The sequence below is a fragment of the Rhinolophus ferrumequinum genome, chromosome 8 (assembly GCF_004115265.2).
Source record: "Rhinolophus ferrumequinum isolate MPI-CBG mRhiFer1 chromosome 8, mRhiFer1_v1.p, whole genome shotgun sequence".
Classification (NCBI taxonomy): Eukaryota; Metazoa; Chordata; class Mammalia; order Chiroptera; family Rhinolophidae; genus Rhinolophus; species Rhinolophus ferrumequinum.
In genome coordinates, this window is record NC_046291.1 from 7848116 (window position 1) to 7872558 (window position 24443).

The following is a 24443-nucleotide window of genomic DNA, read 5'->3' on the forward strand; positions in this document are numbered from 1 at the left end:
AGCTGGGCATAGTCTGTCTATGTGTGTGTGTGGATGGATGGATGGATGGATGGATGGTTGGATGGATGGACAGGAAAAGAGATGAAAGAACAGGCATTTCTCTATTTTTTTTTTTACAGGAAAGTAAAGTTTAGTTAGATAATAGGTATTTAAATCCTAATTACCTTCTGCAGCATCATAAGGTAGTAACACAGGCATTTCTTCTGATTTTCCTCCTTCATCCATTTGTAGATCTACAAGTTTCACGGACAGTGAAGACAGAAACATAACCATGATGAACAATTGAGAGTGACCAGGACTCTACCTAGATGGGGTCGTCGTGCTCAGGGTGCATCAGAGCTCTGATGTTCAGAGTGGGAACAAAAGCATGTCTGCATCAAACGAGCTTTTCCCCACACTATGAACACCTTATCAGGCCCCCTTCCCCTTTCTCCTTCTCTCTTCTCTTCTTCTCCCTCTAACCCTGTTTCTGCACACGGCTGCGTCTGCATCATGAAGCTATCTATGGATCTCCTTGACTAGAACTTTCTATCCTTAACTTCTACCATCTCTGCATTTGTCCTTTTCTTCCTCTGTGGTGTTCTTTACCTTTTTGCTCCATTATCTCCCTGTTTATTCTTTTACCTCACTTCCTCTTAAATATATTTTATTATTCCCCTGTAATCCCTGGGGAGTGAGTTTAAAATTCTCTCTCTCTTCCCAAACCCCAAACTGGTAGTATTTAAATTCCATATATATTTAGATAAAATTGGGCCCACTTATGCAACTCCATTTGGTGCCCCCAATCTACATATTCATTATTTGGCGTTCTCAATTTCTGTACCCAGGAGCCCCTCATTAAGGCACTCGGCCCTCTTTTGCCCCTTGCCTCCCACATACCTAGAGAAAGCAAGCAAGAGGCAAAGAGTGCGATTTGTGTCGGGGGGAAGGAATAAGTGTCCCTTGCATATAGACAGACAAATAGACTTAAGGAGGTAATTAGTCATTTAAACCCTAAATACCATCCCCATCACCTGGTAGCAGTTTGGGCATCTCTTTGGAATCATCTCTGTTAGTCCTTTCAAGAGCTCGGTGATCACGGGAAACTGAAGAGAAACGCAGAAATGACCAACCAGACATGGTGACCGTGGAGCAGACCTCAGGCCGCTCACACTGAATCCTCAGGAGCCCTTCTCCTTGGGAAAAAGGTACAGGTGCTCCAAGGACTTCACCTAATCCCCTATAGCTTTGCTCTACCTCTTTTTCTTCCTGTTTGCCCTCAGTCACCTCCTTTCTCCTGCTCATTTTTCTCTCACTGTGGCTTCTATGCCATGAAGGATTATTCATCTCTGGCTTCCCTCTCTGTCTTTCCCTTCTTCATTTCTCTTCACTGCTCTTTATCACTTTTCCTACTTGAGTCGCTCTTTTTTGCTCTATCTAGATCTTTTGCATTCATTATGGCAAATCCCAATCTTTACTATTAATGGGTGTGAAAGACATCCCCTTTCTCAGGCATATTTTTACTAGGATATGTACTTAAGAAAATGGGTTTCCAGGAAACACTGGTTGTTTTGACTGTGAAGTATGTTCACAGTTTAACGCATCAGGAAACACCAGTTCTGAATTGTCACCTAAAACCCTGCAGCCCAAGGCTGATAAACCCCTTTCCTCACGTGGCTCACAACTTGGTGGGGAGCTCAGTGCTTCCGGAGGCTCATCTCCATTGCAAGGTTCGCAAAAGGCTATGCTGTGCTCTTTAGAAAGTAATGGAATCCCTAAGAAACTGTGGTACATTTATACAATGGAGTACTACGCAGCCATAAAGAAGAAAGAAATCTTACCATTTGCAACAACATGGATGGACCTAGAGAACATTATGTTAAGTGAAATAAGTCAGACAGAGAAAGACAAGTACCATATGATCTCACTTATATGCGGAATCTAAAGAAAAGAATAAGTGAATGAACTAATCAGAAACAGTTTTGGAGACAAAGAGGAAAAACTGAGGGTTGCTAGATGGGCAGGGGGGTGGGAGTAAGGGGGAAGGTGAGGGGATTAGAAAACAATCAGTAACCACAAGATGGCCACGGGGTTTGAAAATTAATCTGGGGAACATAATCAATAATGTTGTAAAGATTTTGTAGGGTATCCGATAGACACGTGTCCCATTTCGGAGACCATCTCAGGGAAGATGTAGATGCCTGATCACTGCACTGTACACCTGAAGCTGAACAATAATGAATGCCAACTATAATATTATATATATGCATGTATATATAGGTATGTATACATTTACAATAGGCAGAGCACAGCATTGGGAGTGGAGATAGTGGAAATGGGATGGCTCGGTGCGATGTCAGAGAGATAGTGGATGGGGGGAGGGGGGTCCACAGTGTGAGGGATATAAATGATAAACGTCTAAGTAAAAAACAAACAAACAAACAAACAAACCAAAAAAAAAAACCCTCATAGATACAGACAATAGTTTACTGGTTACCAGAGGGTAAGGGGGGTGGGGGGTGGGAGATGAGGGTAAGGGGGATCAAATATATGGTGATGGAAGGAGAACTGACTCTGAGTGGTGAACACACAATGAGATTTATAGATGATGTGATACAGAATTGTACACCTGAAATCTATGTAGTTTTACTAACAATTGTCACCCCGATAAATTTAAAAAAAATTAAAAAAAGAAAGTAATGGAATCCTACGGACATCTCAATTTATGACAAAAAATAAAAAATCAGGTGCAAGAAAATTATAAGAAACCAAGAAAGCCTGAGAAAGTGGAATGCCCCACTCTGCAAACAACCTGACTAAAAGTTAACTTCGCTTCAGTGGCTTTCTCTACAGGCTGAGAACATTCAACCATCATGGGGAAATTTTCCTTTTCCTATACATGGTTTTCTTTCTATGTCATCCCTTTCCATTTGATTCTGTGCATTGTTATCAATCTCTACCGCTATTGCTTTCTGCTGGTGTCTCTTAGAGCATCCCTTTCTCTTGGTTGGGTTCTCTCTTCATCTCTGTTCCTACAATTTTTTCTCTTGCTTTCTGTGATACTGTTCTTTCTCTCCTATTCTTTGTCTCTCAGTTGTTCTTTCTGCACTTCATAAAGAAAGGCCTCACTGAGATAGTAAATTTTAAACAGAATTCAAGCAGAGTGGAGATAGAATTGGAGGGTAGTGGAACACAAAGACTGTTCTGAATAAGGCATGTGAGAGGGCTCAGATATAAAAGAGAAGTTTAACAATTCAAATTATTAGGGAAGAAAGTTTATTCTATCGTGAATAGTGTAAGAGGCAAGTGGTGAAGTTAGGGAAATAGCAAGGTAGCTCATTGTCGATGACCTTGGAGGCCACTGAAAGCAACTTTTATTTAGTCCTAGTCTATTAATAAGGTAAGGAGGAAAAGAATACAATCTAATTTTCATTTCCAAATGTCCCATCTATTGGAAGTACCAAAAACTGATTTGATGGGAGCAAGATTAGAGGGAGGAGATGAGCAGATGGCCGCTGCTCTGTGAACCGTGACAGAGATCTTGATTAGAGATTTGGCCTGGGGGGTGTGACAGAAAGACAGGGGGAAGGTATTCTGAAAGAAAAATGGCTATGTTAAGTGAGAAACAGGGATGTATTTGAGGGCAAGAGGAGGCATGGATGACTTCCAGGTTTCCAACTTGGAAAACCATTGAACAACAGTGATCCCTCACAGTGAGAAGAGTGCCGAGGGGGGATTACATCTAGCTTGAGCCATGCAGATGCTGCTTTCAGAACTGGAAGTGCCAAGTTTAAAGTTCCTGAAAAAATGCAAGTGTAGATCTCTATCAGAACCTTGGTCCTCAGGTCCATGGGTAAATGGACTCTAAGATAATTTGGGTGGAGATTTGTTCTTGGGACTCATTGGAATACTGCGGGAGAGGTCTGTTGCCATCTGTGCATTTTTCAAGTGCCGCTTTAATGATTAGGGTCAGTTTAATCTGAAAACTCAAACTGATGTTGTCAACTCTTGTGCCCAAAGATGCTTATACACAGTTACCTCACGTCAGACTTACTGTGTCCCAATCTGTTCCTCTTTCCCTTTTATCCTCTTTTACTCTCAACCTATTTCCATCCATTCTTCTTTAACTATTTCTGTAGATAATTGACTTTGTACCTCTCCCTGACTTTCCCCATTTCTTCGTATTTAATTTCCTCGCCATTTTTCTCTTTCCATATGTTTTTCTCTCAATTTTTATCTCTGATCCTTACAATATTTTCCAGCTTATCTCTTCTTTGCAGTGTCTTACACTTGCTCTCTTTCCATCTTTGTTTCTCCCACCTTACTTTGACCGTCTGTCTGCCAATATTATTTTAACTTTTGTCTCTCTGTGATTACATCCTCCAGTTCCCCTGTCTCATTATCTCCAAAACTCTCCTCTTGGACTTTGACTCCACGTCCAGGGACCTCCAACTGGCCACCGTCATAATGAAGGTCTCCCACACGATCCTGACTTGTCACATTATTTCCAACTTCCTCTTGTTATGTAAAATTGAAAATGATCCCCATCCTAACTTGGAATGGTTGGATTTGATATTCCCTTTAAAAAACTATCCATTCATGTAATTTGTCATATTATTACTTCCTGTCTACCTTTTCAAATTTCTCTTTGTATATTTTTCATCAATGGATACTCTCTCTACTTAGGAGCTCAGATTCCTTTTTTCATGGTCTCTCTCACAACTGTGGGCAGGTAAGGGCAGATAGGAGAAGTGGGGCTAGCAGAGGCCTAGGGTAAGAGACAAAAATGCAGTCTTTCTTTCCATGAAGACAAGAAAACAAAGATTTAATACAGAATCTAGAAGTTAAATGATAGTTACTTGTCCATCATGTGGCAGTAAGCTGGGTCTAACTTCAAACCCTCTTACATTATTCACTTGGGGAGGTGAGTGTTCATGGAGCACTAAAGAGAGTAACCAAAAATGACAGAACTCAGTGACCAGAGAGGACACTTCTGAGTGCTCAAGCTGCACTCTGATATTCAAGCACCAAACACCCTACCTGAGGCCCAACAGTCCTGTTCCCCTTTTGTCCTGAGTTTTACATATCGTAAATGAAAAACATTGCACGACCATCAGCACAGTGAAGATTTGGAACAGTTTCACCATGACTGGAAGTCCCCTCGTGCTTTCTGTTCCAGTCAGTTTCCACCCATTAGAAGCAACCACTGTTTTGATTTCTATCACCACTAATGAGGCCTTCCTTCCTGGTACTATACTCATGTGTACTCATGCGCATACAAATGGCATCCCACAGCATGTACTCTTATGACTGGCTTCTTCTGCTCAACATAAAGCTTTTGGGATTTATCCAGATTATTACATACACCCATAGTTCATTCCTTTTTATTGCTGATTCGTATTCCATTCTATAAATATATCATAGTTTATTTACTCCCCTGTTGATGGGCATTTTTTTTGGTTCCAGATTTTAGCTAATAGGAATACAGCTACTCTAAACCTTCGTGTACAAATCTTTGTGTGCACATACAACTTCATTTCTCCTGAGCAGATACCTAGGAGAAGACTGCTGAGTCGTAGTTTAGATTAAGTTTATAAGAGACAGCCAGTTTTCCAAAGTGGTTGCATCATTTTACATTTCTATCAAAAATATACATATGACTCTAATTGCGCCATATTCTCATCAACTTTAGGTGTTGTAAGTCTTTTTAATTTTAGCAATTCTAGCACGTGAATGGTAATCTGTTGTGGTTTTAAATCTGCATTTCCTAGATGATTAATGATATTGTACATGTTGTTATATTCTTATTGGTCATTTTATATCTTCTGCAGTGAAGGGTCTGTTCAACTCTTTTGTCCATTTTTGGGTTTTTTTTGTTTGTTTGTTTTTTAATTTCCTGATTTTATTTATTTATTTGGGGGGGTTATTTTTTTTTTTATTAGTTGCAGGTGTACAAAACAATGTAATAGTTTTGTCCATTTTTGAATTGGTGATGTGTCTTTCTTTTGTTTTGTTTTTGTTTTATTTTTGATTTTATTTTAGTTTCAGGTGTGCTTTTTATTATTTGTTTATAAGAGTTCTTTATATATTCTGGGTACAACGTTTTGTCAGATATATGTATTGCAAATATTTTCTCCCAGTCTATGACTTGCCTTTTTTTCCTTAATGCTATCTTTGGATAAGCAGAAGTTTTTAATTTTGATGAAGTCCAATTTGCCAAGTTATTCTCCTATGACCCATGCTTTTTGTGTCCTACACAACAAATTATTGCTTACTTAAGTTGCAAAGATACTCTCCTGTGTTTTCTTCTAGAAGCTTTATAATTTTTGCCTTGACTTTTAGATTTGTGATCCACCTTGAATTATTTTTTGTGGATGGCGTGAAGAAGGAGCAAGCGTTAATTTTTCCTTATTTGTTCTGTCTCTGATTCAGTTTTTTTACAGCTCATTCTACTTCTCTCCATTTTTCACATGTCTGCTTGTACCCATGTCCTCACTGCAGCCTCTGCCTTAGGAACTGTTTGTGCATCCTTGATGCTGAGGGCATCTCTCTTTTGAACAATGCTGTCACTTTTTGTTTTTGCCTCTCTCTTTCCTAGTGAGGCTTCCAGCGCTTTCCCCTTTGCCTCTATGTGTGACAGTCACTCAGAGTCATCCAAGAAATGTTGGACTGTCAGTCAACCTTACCTTCTTGTTGAGATTCTTGGGCACATTCATTTGCAAGTTCCTGGGTTTGCACTATATTGTTTGCGCCATGAGATGATTCTTCTTTCCGTGTAGTCATCTGCTGTCCATCACTGAGATGCTCTGGGATTCTAGCTCTAGGTAGGGCGTCACCTGGATCACATTAGGAAGGTTGAAGAATATGTTTTCCCTTCCCTTCATGATGAACCTATTTTTCTGTTTGCTAGTAACTATTACTATTACTTCCACTGCCCTTCTCCTTCCCCCTACCTTTAGTAGTAGAAAAAGCTCTAAATGTAGTTTTTATATACTTTGTATGTTTTAATCTACACTTTATACTTTTAGCAATTTGTCTTTATTCGAAAGAATGAGTATGATTATTAAAATACATCCAAATGTTATATAAATGTATAATACATTTAAAATGTATAATACCTGAGGTGTACATCCAAATTAAAGGGTACATATTAATAGCACACCACAAGGCTGATTATATTCTTATGGTTTTTCTTACATTGACTATTTCCAAGTAAAAAAAAATAATCAACATTTAACAAATAAACAAATTTATTGTGGACCATTTGGCCTAAGGATGGGCTTGAAGGCTGTTTCACTCACTGCTACTCTAGTCTGGAAAATAATTTTTCCTTTCGTGGGTGTCTGAGGAGAAAAAGCTCAAAATGTAGAGCATTGAGTAAATGTCTAGTTGGCGGAGTGAGATGCACATTATAATAATAGGAGTAAGCATACAGCAATTAGTATAAGTGCTTCGTATAAACTATGTTCCTTAATTCTCATAACAACCTTATGTTACATATAGATATGGATACAAATTTCTAGTGAGAAACTTGGGCAGAAATTAAGTAATTTTCCCAAGTAAGCAAGCAGTAAAACCAAGATTGGAAGCCTGGCAGTGGGGCCTCAGAATCTCTGCTCTCCGCTGATATGGAGGAGAACATTGGAGTCCAAGACAAGCCAATTCCTAGTTGTGTGAACTGCACACATCACTAGCTATCCTCCCTCACACCTCAGTTTTTTCTCCTGAAAAATGGGGATAACAAAACCCTTATGATAAGGTTGTTATAAGAGTTAAGTGAGATGCTACTTGTAACAATATATCTGGGTTATAGGAACTTTGCCAGAGATCACAGATTTCAGTATCACTGTCTTACATGTTATAATTTAATGAATAATTATTAGTAATAATATGAATGAAAGGATGATTGAAAAGTTAGAATCACCATTTGTGACAACATGGATGGATCTTGAGATTATAATGCTAAGCGAAGTAAGTCAGACAGAAAAAGCAGAGAATATGATTTCACTGATATGTGGTATATAAACCAAAACAACAAAAGAACAAGACAAATGAGAAGCAAAAACTCATAGACACAGACAACAATTTAGTGATTATCAGAGGGTAAGGGGAAAAAAGGATGGTTGTTGAGGGTAAAGGTGATCAAATATATGGTGATGGAAGGAGAACTGACTCTGGGTGGTGAACACACAATGGGATTTATAGATGATGTATTACAGAATTGTACACCTGAAATCTATGTGACTTTACTAACAATTGTCACCCCAATAAACTTTAATTAAAAATAAATAAATAAGAAAAGTTAGAATCAGTTGTTACTGGTTACAATAGTACATAGTTCATATGTGAGAATTAAACGAATTGATCCATGTAAAGTATCGACCATATGCCTAGTGCTGCATGAAAGTTAGGTGTTACTATCATCATTGTTGAAATTATTAATGCCCTCTATTTTTCCCCCCTTTTTATTCCTTTTCTTTGTCCTCTCTCTTTTCTACACAGTACCACTCCTTCCACATTCTCTTCTACACACAATTACTATTCATTCTCTTCCTCTCTTTACTTTTATTATGAGTAATATTTACAACAATTCCTTCTTTCGACACACCAAGGGCTTCCTCTGTGGACTTGTTACATAAGATCCAACCCTTACTCTTTCTCAGATCCACTGAATTCCTAACTCAAAATTACCAAAGTCAATTCTTCCCCTTAACTCTGCCTCATGGTCACAGTGAGATCTTCTCTCTTGGGTTCATATTCCATCTTCTTAGTTGTTATATCTGTCTGGCAATATGCTGGGATTCTACATTGGGCTGGTGAATTGGGAACCCACACAACACACCACTGCTCTGGTTTCCCCATCTCCTTCTGTATCCCTTCCTCAGGGTACACTCTCCACTCAGCAGCTCAGCCCCTGACCTCTTACCTCCTTTGCTCTTGGTAGATGAAAAAATGAGTTTCTCTCAAGTCATAATTACCTTGTTCACAGCTTAACTGGAAGTTGAGCATCTCTTTTGTCTCTTCATCATCAATAAGTTGGTAATGGAAGTTTTCATGAATCACTGCGAAGAGGAAGGAAAAGGCATTTGGAGACCTCAGCAGTGACCAGGAGCTGCACCTTACCATTACACACCTAGGCACATTCTGGACTCTGGTAGTTCAGAGGGAAACTTCTAGCCCTCAGGGAATCCTGGGCTTCAGGGGTTCTCACATGACCTGTGACTTAATGTTGCTCCTGGAATTCCTGTTCCACAGAGAGATATACTTCTCAAGATTTAGAAAGGATGGACAGTGGATAAGGTGTAAATCATGTTTAACCCCCTTCATAATGATCAAAAAACAGTGGAAACCAATTTAACATAAATAATATATGGGGAATTTGTTTTGTAAATTATATGCAACTAGGAATAGGGAAGGAGCAGAGAAATTTCTTCAGGAGAAAAGCAATGTCTATAGAGAAACTGACCTATATTGAAAGAAAGGAAGAGAGAGAGAGAGAGAGAGAGAGAGAGAGAGAGAGAGAGAGAGAGAGAGAGAGAGAGAGAGAGATCCAACATCTTTTAAGAATGAGAATTTAAAAGACAGGAAGGGAGAAAAAAATGAAAGAAGGAAGGAAGGAAAGAAGAAAAGGAGTAAGGGAAGAAGGGAGGAAGGAAGGAAGGAAAGGAGGAAAGAAGGAAGGAAGGGAGGAAGGAAATAAGGAAGGAGATCTTGGTTCATGAAAAATGATGGTCACAAAGAAAGAGACATAACACTAAAAAGGAAGTAGCACAATCCCAGAGTGGACTGGGTGGGAGGGATTACATGAAAGACACTTCCTATGAAGCACAAACAGGAACTGAATATTTTTCAAAAGATGCAAACAGAAAGTGAGTATGTTCTGAAGGCACATATGGGAAGTGCACATATCATAGCTCTACCAGTGACTCAGGAAGTGGTAACAAAAAGTTCAGGAAACCAGCCCTGGGCACTTTACTTCAGAGCTGCACTTCAAGGCGACTCATCAAAGAGATGGAAAAGCAAGACTCCCAAGACATGAGAGGAAAAAAATCAAGAAATACAAAAAGATGCCAGCCAGAAGGACAGGTGATAGAGTACACTTCCTGCGTATGGCAAATCCCACTGAGTAGTCATGGCAGTAGAGAGGGTGTGAAGGTAGAAGGACCTATCAGGACAACAGATGCATTTGCCATACCCAGGACATGCTGACTTCATGTCCAGACACGTCTAGAGGAGGTCATGGTAGGTAAATGCTGTGTGAATCAGTGAACTAGAGAACATAAGGGGGGGACCCAAGCAAAAGCATTTCAAAATGGGGGCATCTTCTCCACTCCTGCATGCCACCCTACTACCAGCTTGGCTTTGGGCTACTGACCAGCAGCTCCCATGGACAGCAGGGTTAGGAGGCGCCAGCAGCAACTTCCACTGGGGGCAGGTGGGCAGCTGTGCTGAGACCAGCAGTGGGCAGTGCAGGCCCCCACACGCCCACAGCAGCAGTGAGCCTGAGAAGTGCATTACCCCAGCACAGGGAGCTCCAGAAACTAACACGTGTGATATGGGTGCTAGACTCCGTAGGGGTATCCCCACAGTCCACGGAGAGAATTAGAGCCCCTAAGATGTAGGTAACAAAAGTAACTGCCATTCTCTTCATGTCCATGGCCTGGAGACACCCTGGTTACAAATATAATAGTGACTTGAAATTTGTGACAAGGTATTTTATTTCCTTTATTCCTTTCTCTGACTTGGATATATCATAGTGCGGAAATGACATAGCTCTTATTATAATTAAAATGTGGCTTTCACAAATCAACACATCCCATCTTTATACTGACTTCTTTTACTTTTGCTCTGCTTAAAAATCCTTTATTGCTTCTTTATTTCCCAAATAATAAACTTCAAATTCCTTGACACAGAGTGTTAGATGCTCAAAAAAAAAAAATCTCTTCCAACTTCTCTCTTCAGAATTATTTTCCAAGCACTCCCTCCCGTGCTCTATTTATTAGCCACAGAATACTTTAAGTCCACAGTTTCTTTCACACTTTGTAGCTCTCACAGGCTGCCCCTCCTTATTGCATGGCATGTGCTTATCTTCTCTTCTGACTTCTCCACTCTTTGTTTGGAGAAGTAAGTTGGCCCAGGATTGCACTTCATGACAAATTTTCTAATACAAAGAAAATCTTTTCATTTTTAAGCATGTCTGCAATTATTGGAGAGGGCTTCCTCCTTTCCTACAAGTGAACATAATTCATGTCTCCCCCGAGAAAAGTAGACTCTCAAATCATATGTTGCTTAGCACAGAATTCAGGTCTTAGCTGAGGAATCATTTGTGGGATTACTTGGTTAACATCTGTCAATCCCACTATGTGTCAGCACCGGGAGGACAGAGGTCATGTGAGTTTATTTCAACACTGTATTATCATGTGCCTGCCACACAGTAATCACTCAATAAAAAATTTTTCAAACATTAATGAAAAGTGAGTGAATGAAATGGACTTCAATCTGCAAATGTCATTGAAAGCTATAATTACCATTTTGGAAGTTTCTGCAAATCTCTAGTAAATCAGGATAGGCCTTCAGGTTAACCTTGCTGAACAACGCATCCAGAACTGTCTTGTCAAATGTCTTCTCCAGTTCACTGAGAACATCATACACCACTCTCTCCACTGGAACCAGATTTCTACAAGCTTCTTGAAAATGCTTAAAAATATTGAATAGACAATTTTTTAGATATGTAATTATGGGTTATAGAAGACTCAGATTGTAAAACACACAGAGTATTTGTTCTCTTGTAAAATGTTAGAATGTTACATATATTTAGATGACTTAAGTATTCTCCACCAGAAAAATAGACTATCGTTTTGTGAACTTGACTCTCTGACATTGTATTACTCTGTATACTTGACAGAGTAATTCTGAAGAATAAACGTGGGTTCCAAGTTGAATGTGGAAGCGTTAAGAGCCTAGCCGCCTGGATGCTTCAGGAGTGGCCCTGATTGGTAATGAGCGGCCATTTTGGTGACTGGACAGTAACCACTGCCTGCCTCCCAGGACTGACTTGGCCGGAAGGCTCCAGGAAACCAGAAAACCACTCTACTGTGCTGTGAATCTGACCAAAGTGCAAAGAAAATTCACAAAGAGAAATAGAAGTCTTGTCTTCAGTATCCCCAGGAAGTCCCACGGCTAATGGTTACCTGCATTCTAGGGCTCCAGAAATTTCTAAAGAACATGGAACAATTTGGAAAGGGAGCAGCAAGTATCTGCTTTTTAAATGTATCCACAACTTTCCTGTCAGTTTCAATAAACTCAGGTTCAAGTGTGTAAAATAAGAGAGCTTTGTAATGAAACATTGCCCAGCTCACTTATTTAGATTAATTACAGTTATCGGTGATGTTCTGCATGTATGGAGAATTCCTGTTTCCAGTCCTACCGCATCTCCATCCTCATGGCCCTCCACCAACATTTACTACAGAAGAAGCCACGTTTTCTGTGATGCTGCTTCTCCTGTCACCTCCTTACTTATAAGATGGTGAAGGTCCTCATTCATAGGCGGACCTTTAACCTGTTCACTGCATCCTGAAGTTTGCAATCCTATAGTGAGCAGCTGTTTATCATGACGAAATTCTCCTCACTTACTTCATACATCTGCTCAGGGATGTAGCCACGGTCACGGAGGCCCATAAGGAGAGGAAATGGCTTCGTTATTGCACTTGCAATCTCCACCTTATTTTCTCTGAAGAGGCTGAAAATGAACTCATAGAAAAGCTGCTCCTCTGGGCTCTGGTCCTCTGGGTACTCATCTCCTGTGACCATCCTGAGATAAAAAAGACACAATGTAAAACAGACATTGAGTTTCCAAGAGGCTTGTGGTGGCTGGAAGATTTCAGAGATGAAAGATAGTCAATGGAGAGTCAACATGTGTAAAATAGTGTTCTTGTGGGGATACCAGAATAAATGGAATTTATTTACTTAGAGAATAATCAAGGGTGCAATAGAAGAAAACAGTGAATTTAAGAAAGATTTGTACATAGAAGTAAAAGTTTTCATCCTATGTTAATCAAAACTACTGTAAAAAGAGTTTCATGTGAACCTCTTCCTGACCCTGGAGACATAGTGGAGATTGGGAGTGAGCCGTAAGGATAAAAACAGGATTGTTCAAAAGGCAGTACACACAAGGATCTACTCCCTAACTCCTCCCTGATCCCACCACACAGAATGCCTGCATCCAGAAAGGAGAGTAGAGGTTTCTTCTTAAGAAAAATGGAAATGACTCAGAAAATAGACCTTTACCTTCACACATTTGGGATTCTCCAAGCAAAGTCCACAGGTTTTCAAGCCAACCTCATTAATTGGAGTTCCAAGCTAGCTTTTTGATGCCTCACCCTTAACAAACAACAGGCCACAAGCTTTTGTGGAAACCTATCACGTGAAGGAGTAGAACCAAGAAAGAAAAAGACTAAAGGAACAATGAAAAATAAAATAGAAGCCCTAAATGTCTTAAAATAGCTGTGCATATCTATAGATTCAAAGATAGAATGAAATGATTCAAAATGTACAACCTGTTTAAGTATTCATATGTGAAGGAAAAATAGTTGTGCAAAGGCTCAGAAAATACTTCGCTCATGTACACTCTGAGTGGACCACACAGTTCTCAGTGTTCAATGTTCTTTGCTTCTGGGAAAAAATAAGATTGTATCTTCCTGCCTTCTTGGATTGAGGGGTATCACATTAGCAGAATAACTCAAAGCCAGCATCTAGTTATCCATGCTCACTCTTCCTTTGCTACAGTGGGTGTCATATCAGATAGCAGCTATCCATCAGCCAGAGACAGTGTCCAGTGTGAGAGTTCCCAGAAGCAGAGGCTGGTGACCCACTGAGATTTTGGAATTCTTTATTCCAATAGAATAATCCATCTCATTCTTATTGACACACTCTCTGGGACAAATTAGTTGATGGTGTACTAGAATAAGAAAATCAAGAAATCAATACCAATAGAGTCCTGGTACAAAAGAAATGGCAGACAACTAAATTCAGTTAAAATACTGATGTCTAAAAATTCTAAATTTTATTTGAGAACAAAAAAAATCACATCTCAAAAATTATTTTAGAACAATGATTCTCAAAGAATGGTCCAGGGACCTGTGAACAAAAAAGGGGTTCTATAACAAATCTGACAAAATCAATGACCAAAAGTAACCTCACAGGGTAATCTGATCATAGATTCCTAACTGGGTAGGTCATACATCCCAGGCACATAACTTCTTTACTAAAAGGTTTATCTTTGCCTTAAGCAAGCCCTGCCCATTGTTCTTGTGTGTGTAGGTTAACACACCTTTGAAATGCCAGAGTAATCCTCTTTTCAGACCCCTCAGAGGCGTAACCACCCTTAAGGGAGCACGTGATCTTGTTGCCTGTACACCATCCTTACTGTGAATGTTAAACGTTAACTTAACTATCTTGTAGCCACCAATGTAAAAGAAGTATATCTCTCCATTTTACTTTTCATCCAAGCCTAGAGATTTCCCCACGTTGCTTTCTCAACCTCCTTAATCCACCACCAATAAGAATCTTCCTTATCTTCCCTCCTTGGATTACAAATGTATAAAAAGAACTGCAAAACTGCCACTCTCCAGAGCAGTTTTTTAATCTGTTTAGAGCTTGCTTCCATATCTTCAGTTTGGCTCAAATAAACTCTAATAGACACTTGTAAAATTTTTCTATAGGTTTGGATGTTTCTACATTGACAGTCGTCTGGGATTATACAAGTCCCTTCCAGGTGTCACCAACGTCAAAACTGTTATCATAATAATACTAAGATGTTATTTATCCTTTTTCTCTCTCATCCTCTGACAAAGGTGTAGTCAAATTTTCCAGAGACAACATAGTCTGTGGTATCAGAACAGATTGAATGCAGAAGAAGATAGGAGAATCCACCTGCCTTCCACTGAACCAGCCATTAAAGAGATTTGCAAAAGTGTAAAGCATTGCTAATCATCTTATTAATTTATTTTATTTTGGAAAACAGTTATTTTTCATAAAATATGTCATTTATGTTCAGCTAATGAGTTCATTATTATTGTTTTTAAACAAATAAATATTTTGGAGTGTTCAGAGTTTTAATTTCTAATGTGGTAAATATCAATAGATATCACCCACATGAACAAAAGCTAGTTCTTTGGGGTTCTCAGTGATATGTATTTATATAAAAGGGTCCTGAAACAAACAAACAAAAAAAGTCCTGTTGTAGAAAGAGAGGATACATACTAGATATAATAGTAAAATTATACTAGTTTTAATGTAAAACATCAAATTGTATTAAAACTTTTAAATTGAATGGAGGCAAGTTTCACAAACTGAGTTAAATGACTTATTTCAAAGACAGCAAACTCAAATAACATAGTTTCACATTTGATGCTATCAATTAGACAAATATACATTAGAGAATTAGTTAGAAAACCTAAGGGTAACAAACAGAGTCAAAATAAGATTATAAATCTTATAAAAGAATAAAAGTAAATACAATCTGTTTTCCTTAAACAGAGAAAACAAAGAGGCATAAGATATAAAAAGTGCAAAAAATTCATAAGAAAGAGGATATATGTCATTTAAAGCAGATTAAATTATCATCTCAAATTATAAATGACCAAAATAGAATCTAACTACAAATGACACAACCAAAACAAAGTGACATTTAAATGTTAAAGGACAAGCTATATAAGACAAATATAAACAAGATAGAAAGCAAAATTTACAAAATCGGTATTTTAAAAGTAAAATTTAAGACTACTAATAGATAAATCTTTCAAGGTCATTAAAAACCATTTAACTTCCAATCTTTAACCCCTAAAGTATATTTTTTTAAAATGATATATGGCATGTAAGTTTTACAAATTAGCAAAATATATTCCTTAATAACCCTTGATCTTAAACACACAAGAACATGCCCAGTATTTGGCCCTAAATTAATCTAAATAATAATAAGGAGGACTCGAACAGGTTACATGTTCTGGCTATAAGATAATAGTACAATAAGATCAAATTTTCATAGAAAAGGAAAGTTTCTTTTAAGAAAAAATCTAAGCTAATGGAGATTTTTAAAGTTTACTAGACTTTTGGTTTTAGCTCTGACATGCAAAGACCTTGGACATCATCACTCACATCCTTACAAAAACAAAAAAGCTGAACAAACTGAAAATCAATGACTTTTCATGTACCTAGCAGAGAATTGAGGTCACAGGGCAAACTGCTACACCAAAATCTGGATTGATAGGCAAATTTAGAGAATCACAGATAAAATCACCTACCTGAAGCAGAAGTCACTACAGCCTTATATAAGCCAGTAGGAATAGTAAAATGGTAAATTTCACGAGTTGCTGGAGGCTAACTATTGACTGCATGAGAGTGAGAAATTCCTGGGACCAAGGCTTAGGATAGCCTCTAACATTTTGTGGATTTCTCCTCTAGGAAACCCACCAAGTACTCATGGTAAAGAGCCAGATAAATCCCATTGTGCTTCTGGTAAGGGAGGAGGAAAAAAAAAAAAACCCTTTGAAACAACCAAATTATTCTCCATAACAAAGGCCTACTCTCCAGAGAAAAGTGCTTTACCTAAAACTTATCTGATCTAGGAAAAGGAGAATTACCAAAATACAGACCCTCCTAGCCTTTCAGTCTTATCCAGATAAGGTGGGGGAAGGGAAAATAGCTATGAAACAATTCTAAGAGGCACAGTCCAAGAACACAGTTCCACTAAAAAACTGAGATTTAATCATAAGATTATATAATTCTTTCCCTCCGACACCTCACTACTATATCAAAAAGGCTCCAGTAAATAACTGCATTACAGCTGAAAATGCTGCAAGGCTCTATTTAAGAAAGCGTTCTTAAGGAAACCCAAAGAAAATACAGGAAACAAACAAACAAACAAAAATAGAGGAATCCGAAGACTCTGCCACTGACAGAATATACGTTCAACATGGCCCAGCTCCTAGCCAGATTAACATAAAATATCCTCACATTATTCACTTACTTGTCTCAGTTCCTGTTACCTGATACATCAAACCTGGCTTTCAAAAACAAATTACAAGGCATGCCAACAGACAAGGAAAAACACAATCTGCAGACACAAAATTATCATCAAAACCAGACTCACATACGGCAGGTTTTCTAATTATTAGACAAGGATTTAAAATAACTGTGACTAACTAATATGTTAGGGGCTCTAATGGAAAAAGCAGACAACATGCAATGACAAAGTAAGGAAAAAGACAGAAACTCAAATAAATAACAAAAAAATAAAAGAGTAGAAGTCAGAAACACTACAACAGAGATAAAGAATGCCTTTGATGTGCTTATCAGTAGGTTAGACACAGACAAGGAAAGAATAAGTGAGTTGAAGGTATGTCAATAGAAACTCCACAAATTAAAATGCAAAGAGAAAGAAAATATGAGGACAAAAAAGCCACAACAGAACACACTAAGAATGCTGGAACAATCTCAAAAGTGTAATAAATGTGCAAGTGAAATATCAGGAGAAGAAAGAGAAAAAGAGAACAGAGGAAATAGCTGAAGTAGTAATTGCCAAAAACTTTTCAAAATTACTAACAGACAACAAACCATAGATTCAGGATCCTCACTAAACACCAAACTGTATAAATACCAAATAACCTATACATAGTAATGTAATATTCAAACTTCAAAAAAGCATAGACAAAGGAAAAATATTGAAAGAAGTTAGAAGGAGGAGGAGAAAAATATCTTAACTATAGAAGAACAAGGATAAAAATTAAATCAGATTTCTCATCAGAAACCATGCAGGTAAAGAAAGTGAAGAAAAATATTTAAAGTAATGGGGGAGAAAAACCACCACAATCTACACTTTCATATTCTTTGAAGTTAACCTTCTAAGAGAAAGAGAAATAAATATTTTCTGAAACAAACAAAAACAGAAGTAATTCAAGATTTCCAGTCAAGATGATGGAGTACGTAAACTGTGCTCACCTCCTATCCGGATCATATCAATTACAACTAAACTACAGAACAACCATCATTGAGAATCACCTGAAGTCTAGCTGAACTTAAGCCCTACCACTATAGACATACAGAATAAGCCACGTCGAGACTAGTAGGAGGAGCAGAGCCACAGAATGGGTTGGTCCCACACCCACATGTGACCATTAAAAATTGGGAGGAATATCTTGGCTGCAGAGGTCCCCGCAAAGGAGGGAAGAGTGCCAGCCCCACACCAGGCTTTCCAGCCCAGGGTTCCAGTGCTGGGGAGAGAAATCCCCATAACTTCTGGCTGTGAAAACCAGTGGAGTTTGTGGCTAAGTGGGCCAAAGGGTGGCTGCAGTCCTAGGCACTCCTCTTAAAGCTTCCTTGCAAGGACTTATTCGCTGAAGGAGTCACTTACTCTGAGCTCCAGTGCTAGGGCAGAAGCTTGAAAGATGCCAGGGACATATGGGTGAGGAACTGAGTTGTCTAACTTCAGGGTGAGGGCTGGAGGGGCAGCTTTCTCCCAGAGGGAGGAGCTGATGTAAGCCATTGTTTCTTTGTTGAGCCCTCCCCCTGCCTGTATGCAGACACAGGCAGATGTCATAGGTAAGTCTCCATCAAACTGGCTATCACCTTTCATCTTCCCCCCTCCCCCAGCTGGTGATTCCCTGAGACCTCACCTACCCAGCTTTCAGGCATACCCAAGCCACTTTCAGGGGCTTTTCCATACAAACACCTATCTTAGCTCATGCTATGAACTTTCATAAAATTTCTCAAAGGTTCACAAAACCCAAACAAGCAATATCTGGCTCTGGTGTGTCCTATACCTCTGGCTGAGCAGCCCTATGGCCAGCACGAGCAATAGCTGGCCTCAATTTGCAGATTGGCCTTGAGGTACCTCCAAGCCCAGTGCAGGCAATGGCCATCTTCAGACTGCATTCTGGCTCATAACAGGTGACCCCCGACAGGACACAGGCTGCAGCTTACTTGGCCTCTCAGGAGGCCCCAGGGCTGGTATGCCTGGTGGCCAGCTTCAGACCAACCTGAAGCATCACCCAGCTGCCTCTGAGGATGACACACCCACTGGGCAGACTGTACAGGCACCAAACCCCCCTAAAGTGAACCCTGCACTATAGGGTCAGCCCTTGCATCACAGCTCCTCCACTGTAGTCACAGTCAGTCCTCACAACCAATTAGCCTGAGGGTCAATCCTCCCATTGACATGCAAACAGACACCAAGGGTCAACTACAACAAGATGGCACACACAACCCACACAAGAGACACACCTGGAGACCCCAGCCCTGGTGATCAGGGAGACTGCTCAACTGGGTCCCACAGGACACCTACTACATTAGGCCACTCTACTAAGACTGAGTGCATAGCAGCCCTAGATAGAAACAAACACAGGGAAGCAGTCAAAATGGGGAGAAAAAGAAGCATGTCCCTAATAAAAGAACAGAACAAAGCCCCAGAAAAAGAACTAAACAAAATGGAGACACGCAATCTACCAGACACAGAGTTCCAAAGACTGGTTATAAGTATGCTCAGTGATCTCAGTGAGAACATTAACAAAGAGATAGGAAACATAAAAATGGAAATAGAAAACATTAAAAAAAAAAACCCGGTCAGAAATAAAGAATACAATAACTGAAATGAAGAATACATTAGAGGGAATCAACAGTAGATTAGATAAAGCAGAGAATCAAATCAGTGATTCAGAAGATAAGATAGCAGAAAACACCCAGTCAGAATAGCAAAACGAAAAAAGAATCCAAAAAAAAAAAAAAAATGAGGAGAGTTTAAGGGGCCTCTGGAACATCAAACATACAAACATTTGCATCATCAGGGTACCAGAAGAAGAGAGAGAGCAAGTAATTAAAAACCTATTTGAAGAAATAATGACTGAAACATTCCCTAACCTGGTGAAAGAAATAGATATACAAACCCAGGAGGAGCAAAGAGTCCCAAACAAAATGAACTCAAACAGACCCACACCAAGACACATAATAATTAAAATGACACAGGTTAAGACAAAGAGAGAATCTGAAAAGCAGCAAAAGAAAAGCAGTTAGTTGCCTACAATGGAGCTCCCATAAGACTATCAGCTGATTTTTCAACAGAAACTTTGCAGGCCAAAAGGGATTGACAGGAAATATTCAAAGGGATGAAAAGTAAGGACCTACAACCAAGATTACTCTACTCAGCAAAGCTAGCATTTAGAATGGAAGGACAGATAAAGTGCATCCCAGACAAGAAAAAGCTAAAGGAGTTCATCACCACCAAACCAGCATTACAGGTAATCTTAGATGTCCTTCTTTAAGATGAAAAGAAAAAAAAAATAGACAAAAAATATGAATAATGAAATGGCAATAACTACATATCTAGCAACAATTACTTTCAATGTAAATGGATTAAATGCTCAAATCAAAAGAATGGGTGGCTGATGGATAAGAAAACAAGACCGTTACATATGCTGCCTACAAGAGACTTACTTTAGATCAAAAAACACAGAGACTGAAAGTAAAGACATGGGGGAAAACATATTTTATGAAAATGGAAACAAACAAAAAAACACTGAAGTAGGAATACTTATACCAGACAAAATTGACTTTAAAAGAAAGGCTATAAAAAAAAAAGACAAAGAAGGACCCAGTAATCCCACTTCTGGGTATTTATCCAAAGAAACCCCAAATGTTACTTTGAGGGATGAACGCATCCATATGTCCATTGCAGCATTGTTTATGATGGCCAAGATATGGAGGTAGCCTGGGTGTCTGTCAATGGATGAATGGATAAAGAGGAGGTGGTACCAATGTACAATGGCATATTGCTCAGCCATGGAAGGGAATGGGCTCTCACCATCTGTGGCAACATGGATGGACCTGAAGGGTATTGTGCTGAGAGTATATCAGACACAGACAGATACAATGTGATTTCACTTATATGTAGAATCTAAAGAACAAAATAAACAAACAAATCAGAAACAAACTCATAGATACAGAAAATATTTTTATGGTTGCCAGATGGGAGGAGTTTGGGAGTGAGTGAAAAAGGGGAAGGGATTAAGAAGTACAAATTGGGGGGCAGATGGTGGGTCAGTTGGTTAGAGCGTGAGCTCTGGGCAACAGGGCTGCCAGTTTGATTTCCACATGGGCCAGCGAGCTGCACCCTCTGCAACTAGAATGAAGTCAATGACCTGCTGCTCAGCTCTCGGTTGGCCAGATGGCTCAGTTGGTTGGAGCGCGGACCCTCAACCACAAAGTTGCCTGTTTGACTCATCAAGTCCCACAAGGGATAGTGGGGCTGCGCCTCCTGAAACTAAGATTGAACACCGCCCTTGAGCTGAGCTGCCCCTGAGCTCCCGGATGGCTCAGTTGATTGGAGCCCGTCCTCTCAACCACAAGGTTACTGGTTGGACTCCCGCAAGGGATGGTGGGCTGCACCCCCTGCAACTAACAACGGCAACTGGACCTGGAGCTGAGCTGCGCCCTCCACAACTAAGATTGAAAGGACAACAACTTGACTTGGGAAAGTCCTGGAAGTACACACTGTTCTCCTTCAATCCCCCTCCAAAAAAAAAAAAAAAAAAGAAGTACAAATTTTTTGTTACACAGTAGTCATGGGGATATACAGTAGAGCATGCGGAGTATAGTCAATAATATTATAATAACTATGTATGGTGTCAGATGAGTACTAGATTTATTGGGGTGATAGGAGGAGAATTGGGGGGCAAGGTATAAAAGGTGAAGGGATTAAGAAGTACAAATTGGTAGTTACAAAATGGTCATGGGGATGTAAAGCATAGAGAATATAGTCAATGATATGGTAATAACTATGCATAGTGCCAGGTGGGTTCTAAACTAGTCAGAGGGATCACTTCTTAAATTATATAAATGTCTAGCCACTCTGCTGCATACCTGAAATTAATGTAAAATAATATTGAATGTCAAAAGAAAGAAAGAAGAAAGGAAGGAAGGAAAGAAGGAAGGAAGGAAGGAAGGAAGGAAGGAAGGAAGGAAGGAAGGAAGGAAGGAAGGAAGGAAGGAAGGAAGAAAATTCTCTGAGGATATACTCTGAAAGAAATGCTTTTAAAAATTCTATATGCAAAAGGAAAATGATACGGGTCAGAAGCTCAGATCTACATAAAGAAAGGGAAAACTTCAGAGAAGGAATTAAATGTAGGCTCAATAATTTTTTCCTGTTCTAAATTCATCTAAAGATGGTTGTTTGTTCATTTTAATAATAGTAACTATGTGGTTGTAGCATTTGGTTAAGTGAAATGACTTATAGCAGTGTTTTAAAAAAACGAGAGGAATTTTTGACTTTCTGTTGTAAGATGAAAGCACTGAGCATGAAGCAGTACACCATAATTTAAAATGGATATGACTAGTAGTAAGTAGTTATTGCAAACTCTGGGGAAACCAACAAAAATGTTTTAAATGAAGTATAATTGATATATTAAGAGATGAGAAAGTGGAATCATAGAGTGCTCAATTAAAACAAAAAAAAGAAAACAGAGGCAAAAAAGAAGGAAAAATAGAAAAAAGATAAATACAATGAATAAAAAACACTTATAAAATTGTAGATATGAATCCAACTACGTGAATAATCACTTTAAATGTGCATTCACATTAATTAATGCATTAATTACATTAATTAAAAGAGAGAGCTTGACAGAGTAAAAAAAAAATCAACACCCAACTCTATGCTGTCTACAAGCAAGCCACTTTAAATACAAAAATACAGATAGGTTAAAGTGAAGGGATGAAGAAAGAGATACCATGCCAACGTTAACTGAAGGGAAGCTGTAAAGCTATATTAATTTCAGATAAAGCAGACTTCAGAACAAAAAAAACTGCCATGGATAAAAAGGCGTTATACAGTGATAAAGGGGTGAATTTCTCCAAGAAGACATGGCAATCCTTAATGTGCATGAAACCAACAAAGTAACATCAAAGTACATGAAACAAAAATTGATAAAACTAAAAAGAGAAATAGACAAATCTACTACTGTTGTTGAAGACTTGGAAGAGAATAAAGACAGGGAATATATAAAGTGCAGTCATTTTAACAAAGCTGTTAAAATTATTAACATTATGAAGGCTGAGGCATAAGAAAACACTTCATTCTTGCTCTAACTAGCCTAGGAACTTAAACTTTTTTTTAACTTTCCAGTCTTACATCAAGATATGAGTATATATCTGAACCTCCAGATAACCCTCTGATTACCCTCTGAAGGACTCGGTATCCAGACCACTTGAATACTCCCTAAAGTACTCCTATATAATCCACCTGACATCCACTATCCAGACCACTGGATATGACCAGACCTCCTGGTGTCCAGCTTCTGGACCACTTGGCATCCATCATCCAGACTGCCTGACATCTGACTGATAACTGTCCTGGACCAACCCTAGGGTAAGAATGAAGGGATGATAATTCTCAAGAATGTCCTTTTTACTATAAAGACTTTTCTCTTTTTCTGGAACACTTCTGGGTTTTTACCTGTGTTCACAGATTGCAAACTCCAAAACCCTTAAATAAATCTGTATTATTTATTTCTAGCCATTGCCTCCAGACTCTTTTTGAGTTTGTTCAACAACTTCAATACTCCTCTTTTAGTAATTGATAGATCAAGCAGCCATAAAATCAGTAAGAATATAGTTGACCTGAACAGCACCATCAATCAGTTTGATCTAATTGACATTTATAGAATATTCCATTCAACAACAAATACATATACCCCTTGAGCTCACATGGAATATTTACCAACCTATATCACATTCTGTCCTGTAATACAGACCCTATAAAATCCAAAATGATAGAAATCATAAAAACTGTGTTTTTAGACGACAATGGAATTAAAGTAGAAATGACAGAAAGACAGCTAGAAAATCCCAAAATACTTGGAGATTAAACAGAACACTCCTAGACTCAAAGAAGTCTCAAGAGAAATTTAAAAATATTTTGAACTAAATGAAAATGAAAACACAGCTTATCAAAATTTATTGGATACAGCAAAAGCAGTGCTTAAATGAAAATGTACAACGCTAAAATGCATACACAATGCAATATACAGATATGTGATAGAATTGCATATTTGAAACCTATATAATTTTATTAATCAATGTCACTACAATAAATCTATTTAAAAATTCATATATTAGAAATGAAGAAAGATCTAAATCAGTAACCTAAGATACCACCTGAGGAAACTAAAAGCAAAAAAAAGAAATATAAACCTAACACAAGCAGGAGAGAAGAAACTATAAAAAATAGAGTAGAACTTAATGAAATTAAAAGCAGGAAAACATTAGAGAAAAGTCAATGAAACCATACTTGATTTCTTGAAAAAAAAAGGCAATAAAATTGCCAAAACTCTAGTCAGGGAAACAAAGGAAAAAGAGAGAAGAGAGAAATTACTAATATCAGAAACAAACAATGGTTCATCACTATTCATCCCAGGGACATT

The 24443-nt window shown here is 38.6% G+C and overlaps 1 protein-coding gene across 5 annotated transcripts in view; it reads right to left on the reverse strand.

Moving 5' to 3' along the window:
- Nucleotides 1-24443, reverse strand: part of LOC117025761 (nuclear body protein SP140-like) — a 90886-nt gene that overhangs the window by 60079 nt on the left and 6364 nt on the right. For 4 of the 5 annotated variants that reach the window (XM_033111924.1, XM_033111927.1, XM_033111926.1 and 1 more), the window contains exons 4-9: nucleotides 12613-12790; nucleotides 11508-11676; nucleotides 8958-9041; nucleotides 6666-6815; nucleotides 1014-1085; nucleotides 165-233 (exon numbers count right to left, since the gene is read on the reverse strand). In XM_033111924.1, the coding sequence (XP_032967815.1) occupies nucleotides 165-233; nucleotides 1014-1085; nucleotides 6666-6815; nucleotides 8958-9041; nucleotides 11508-11676; nucleotides 12613-12790 (722 nt within the window). The remainder of the gene's footprint in view (nucleotides 1-164; nucleotides 234-1013; nucleotides 1086-6665; nucleotides 6816-8957; nucleotides 9042-11507; nucleotides 11677-12612; nucleotides 12791-24443) is intronic. The other variant, XM_033111925.1, reaches the window with a different exon arrangement.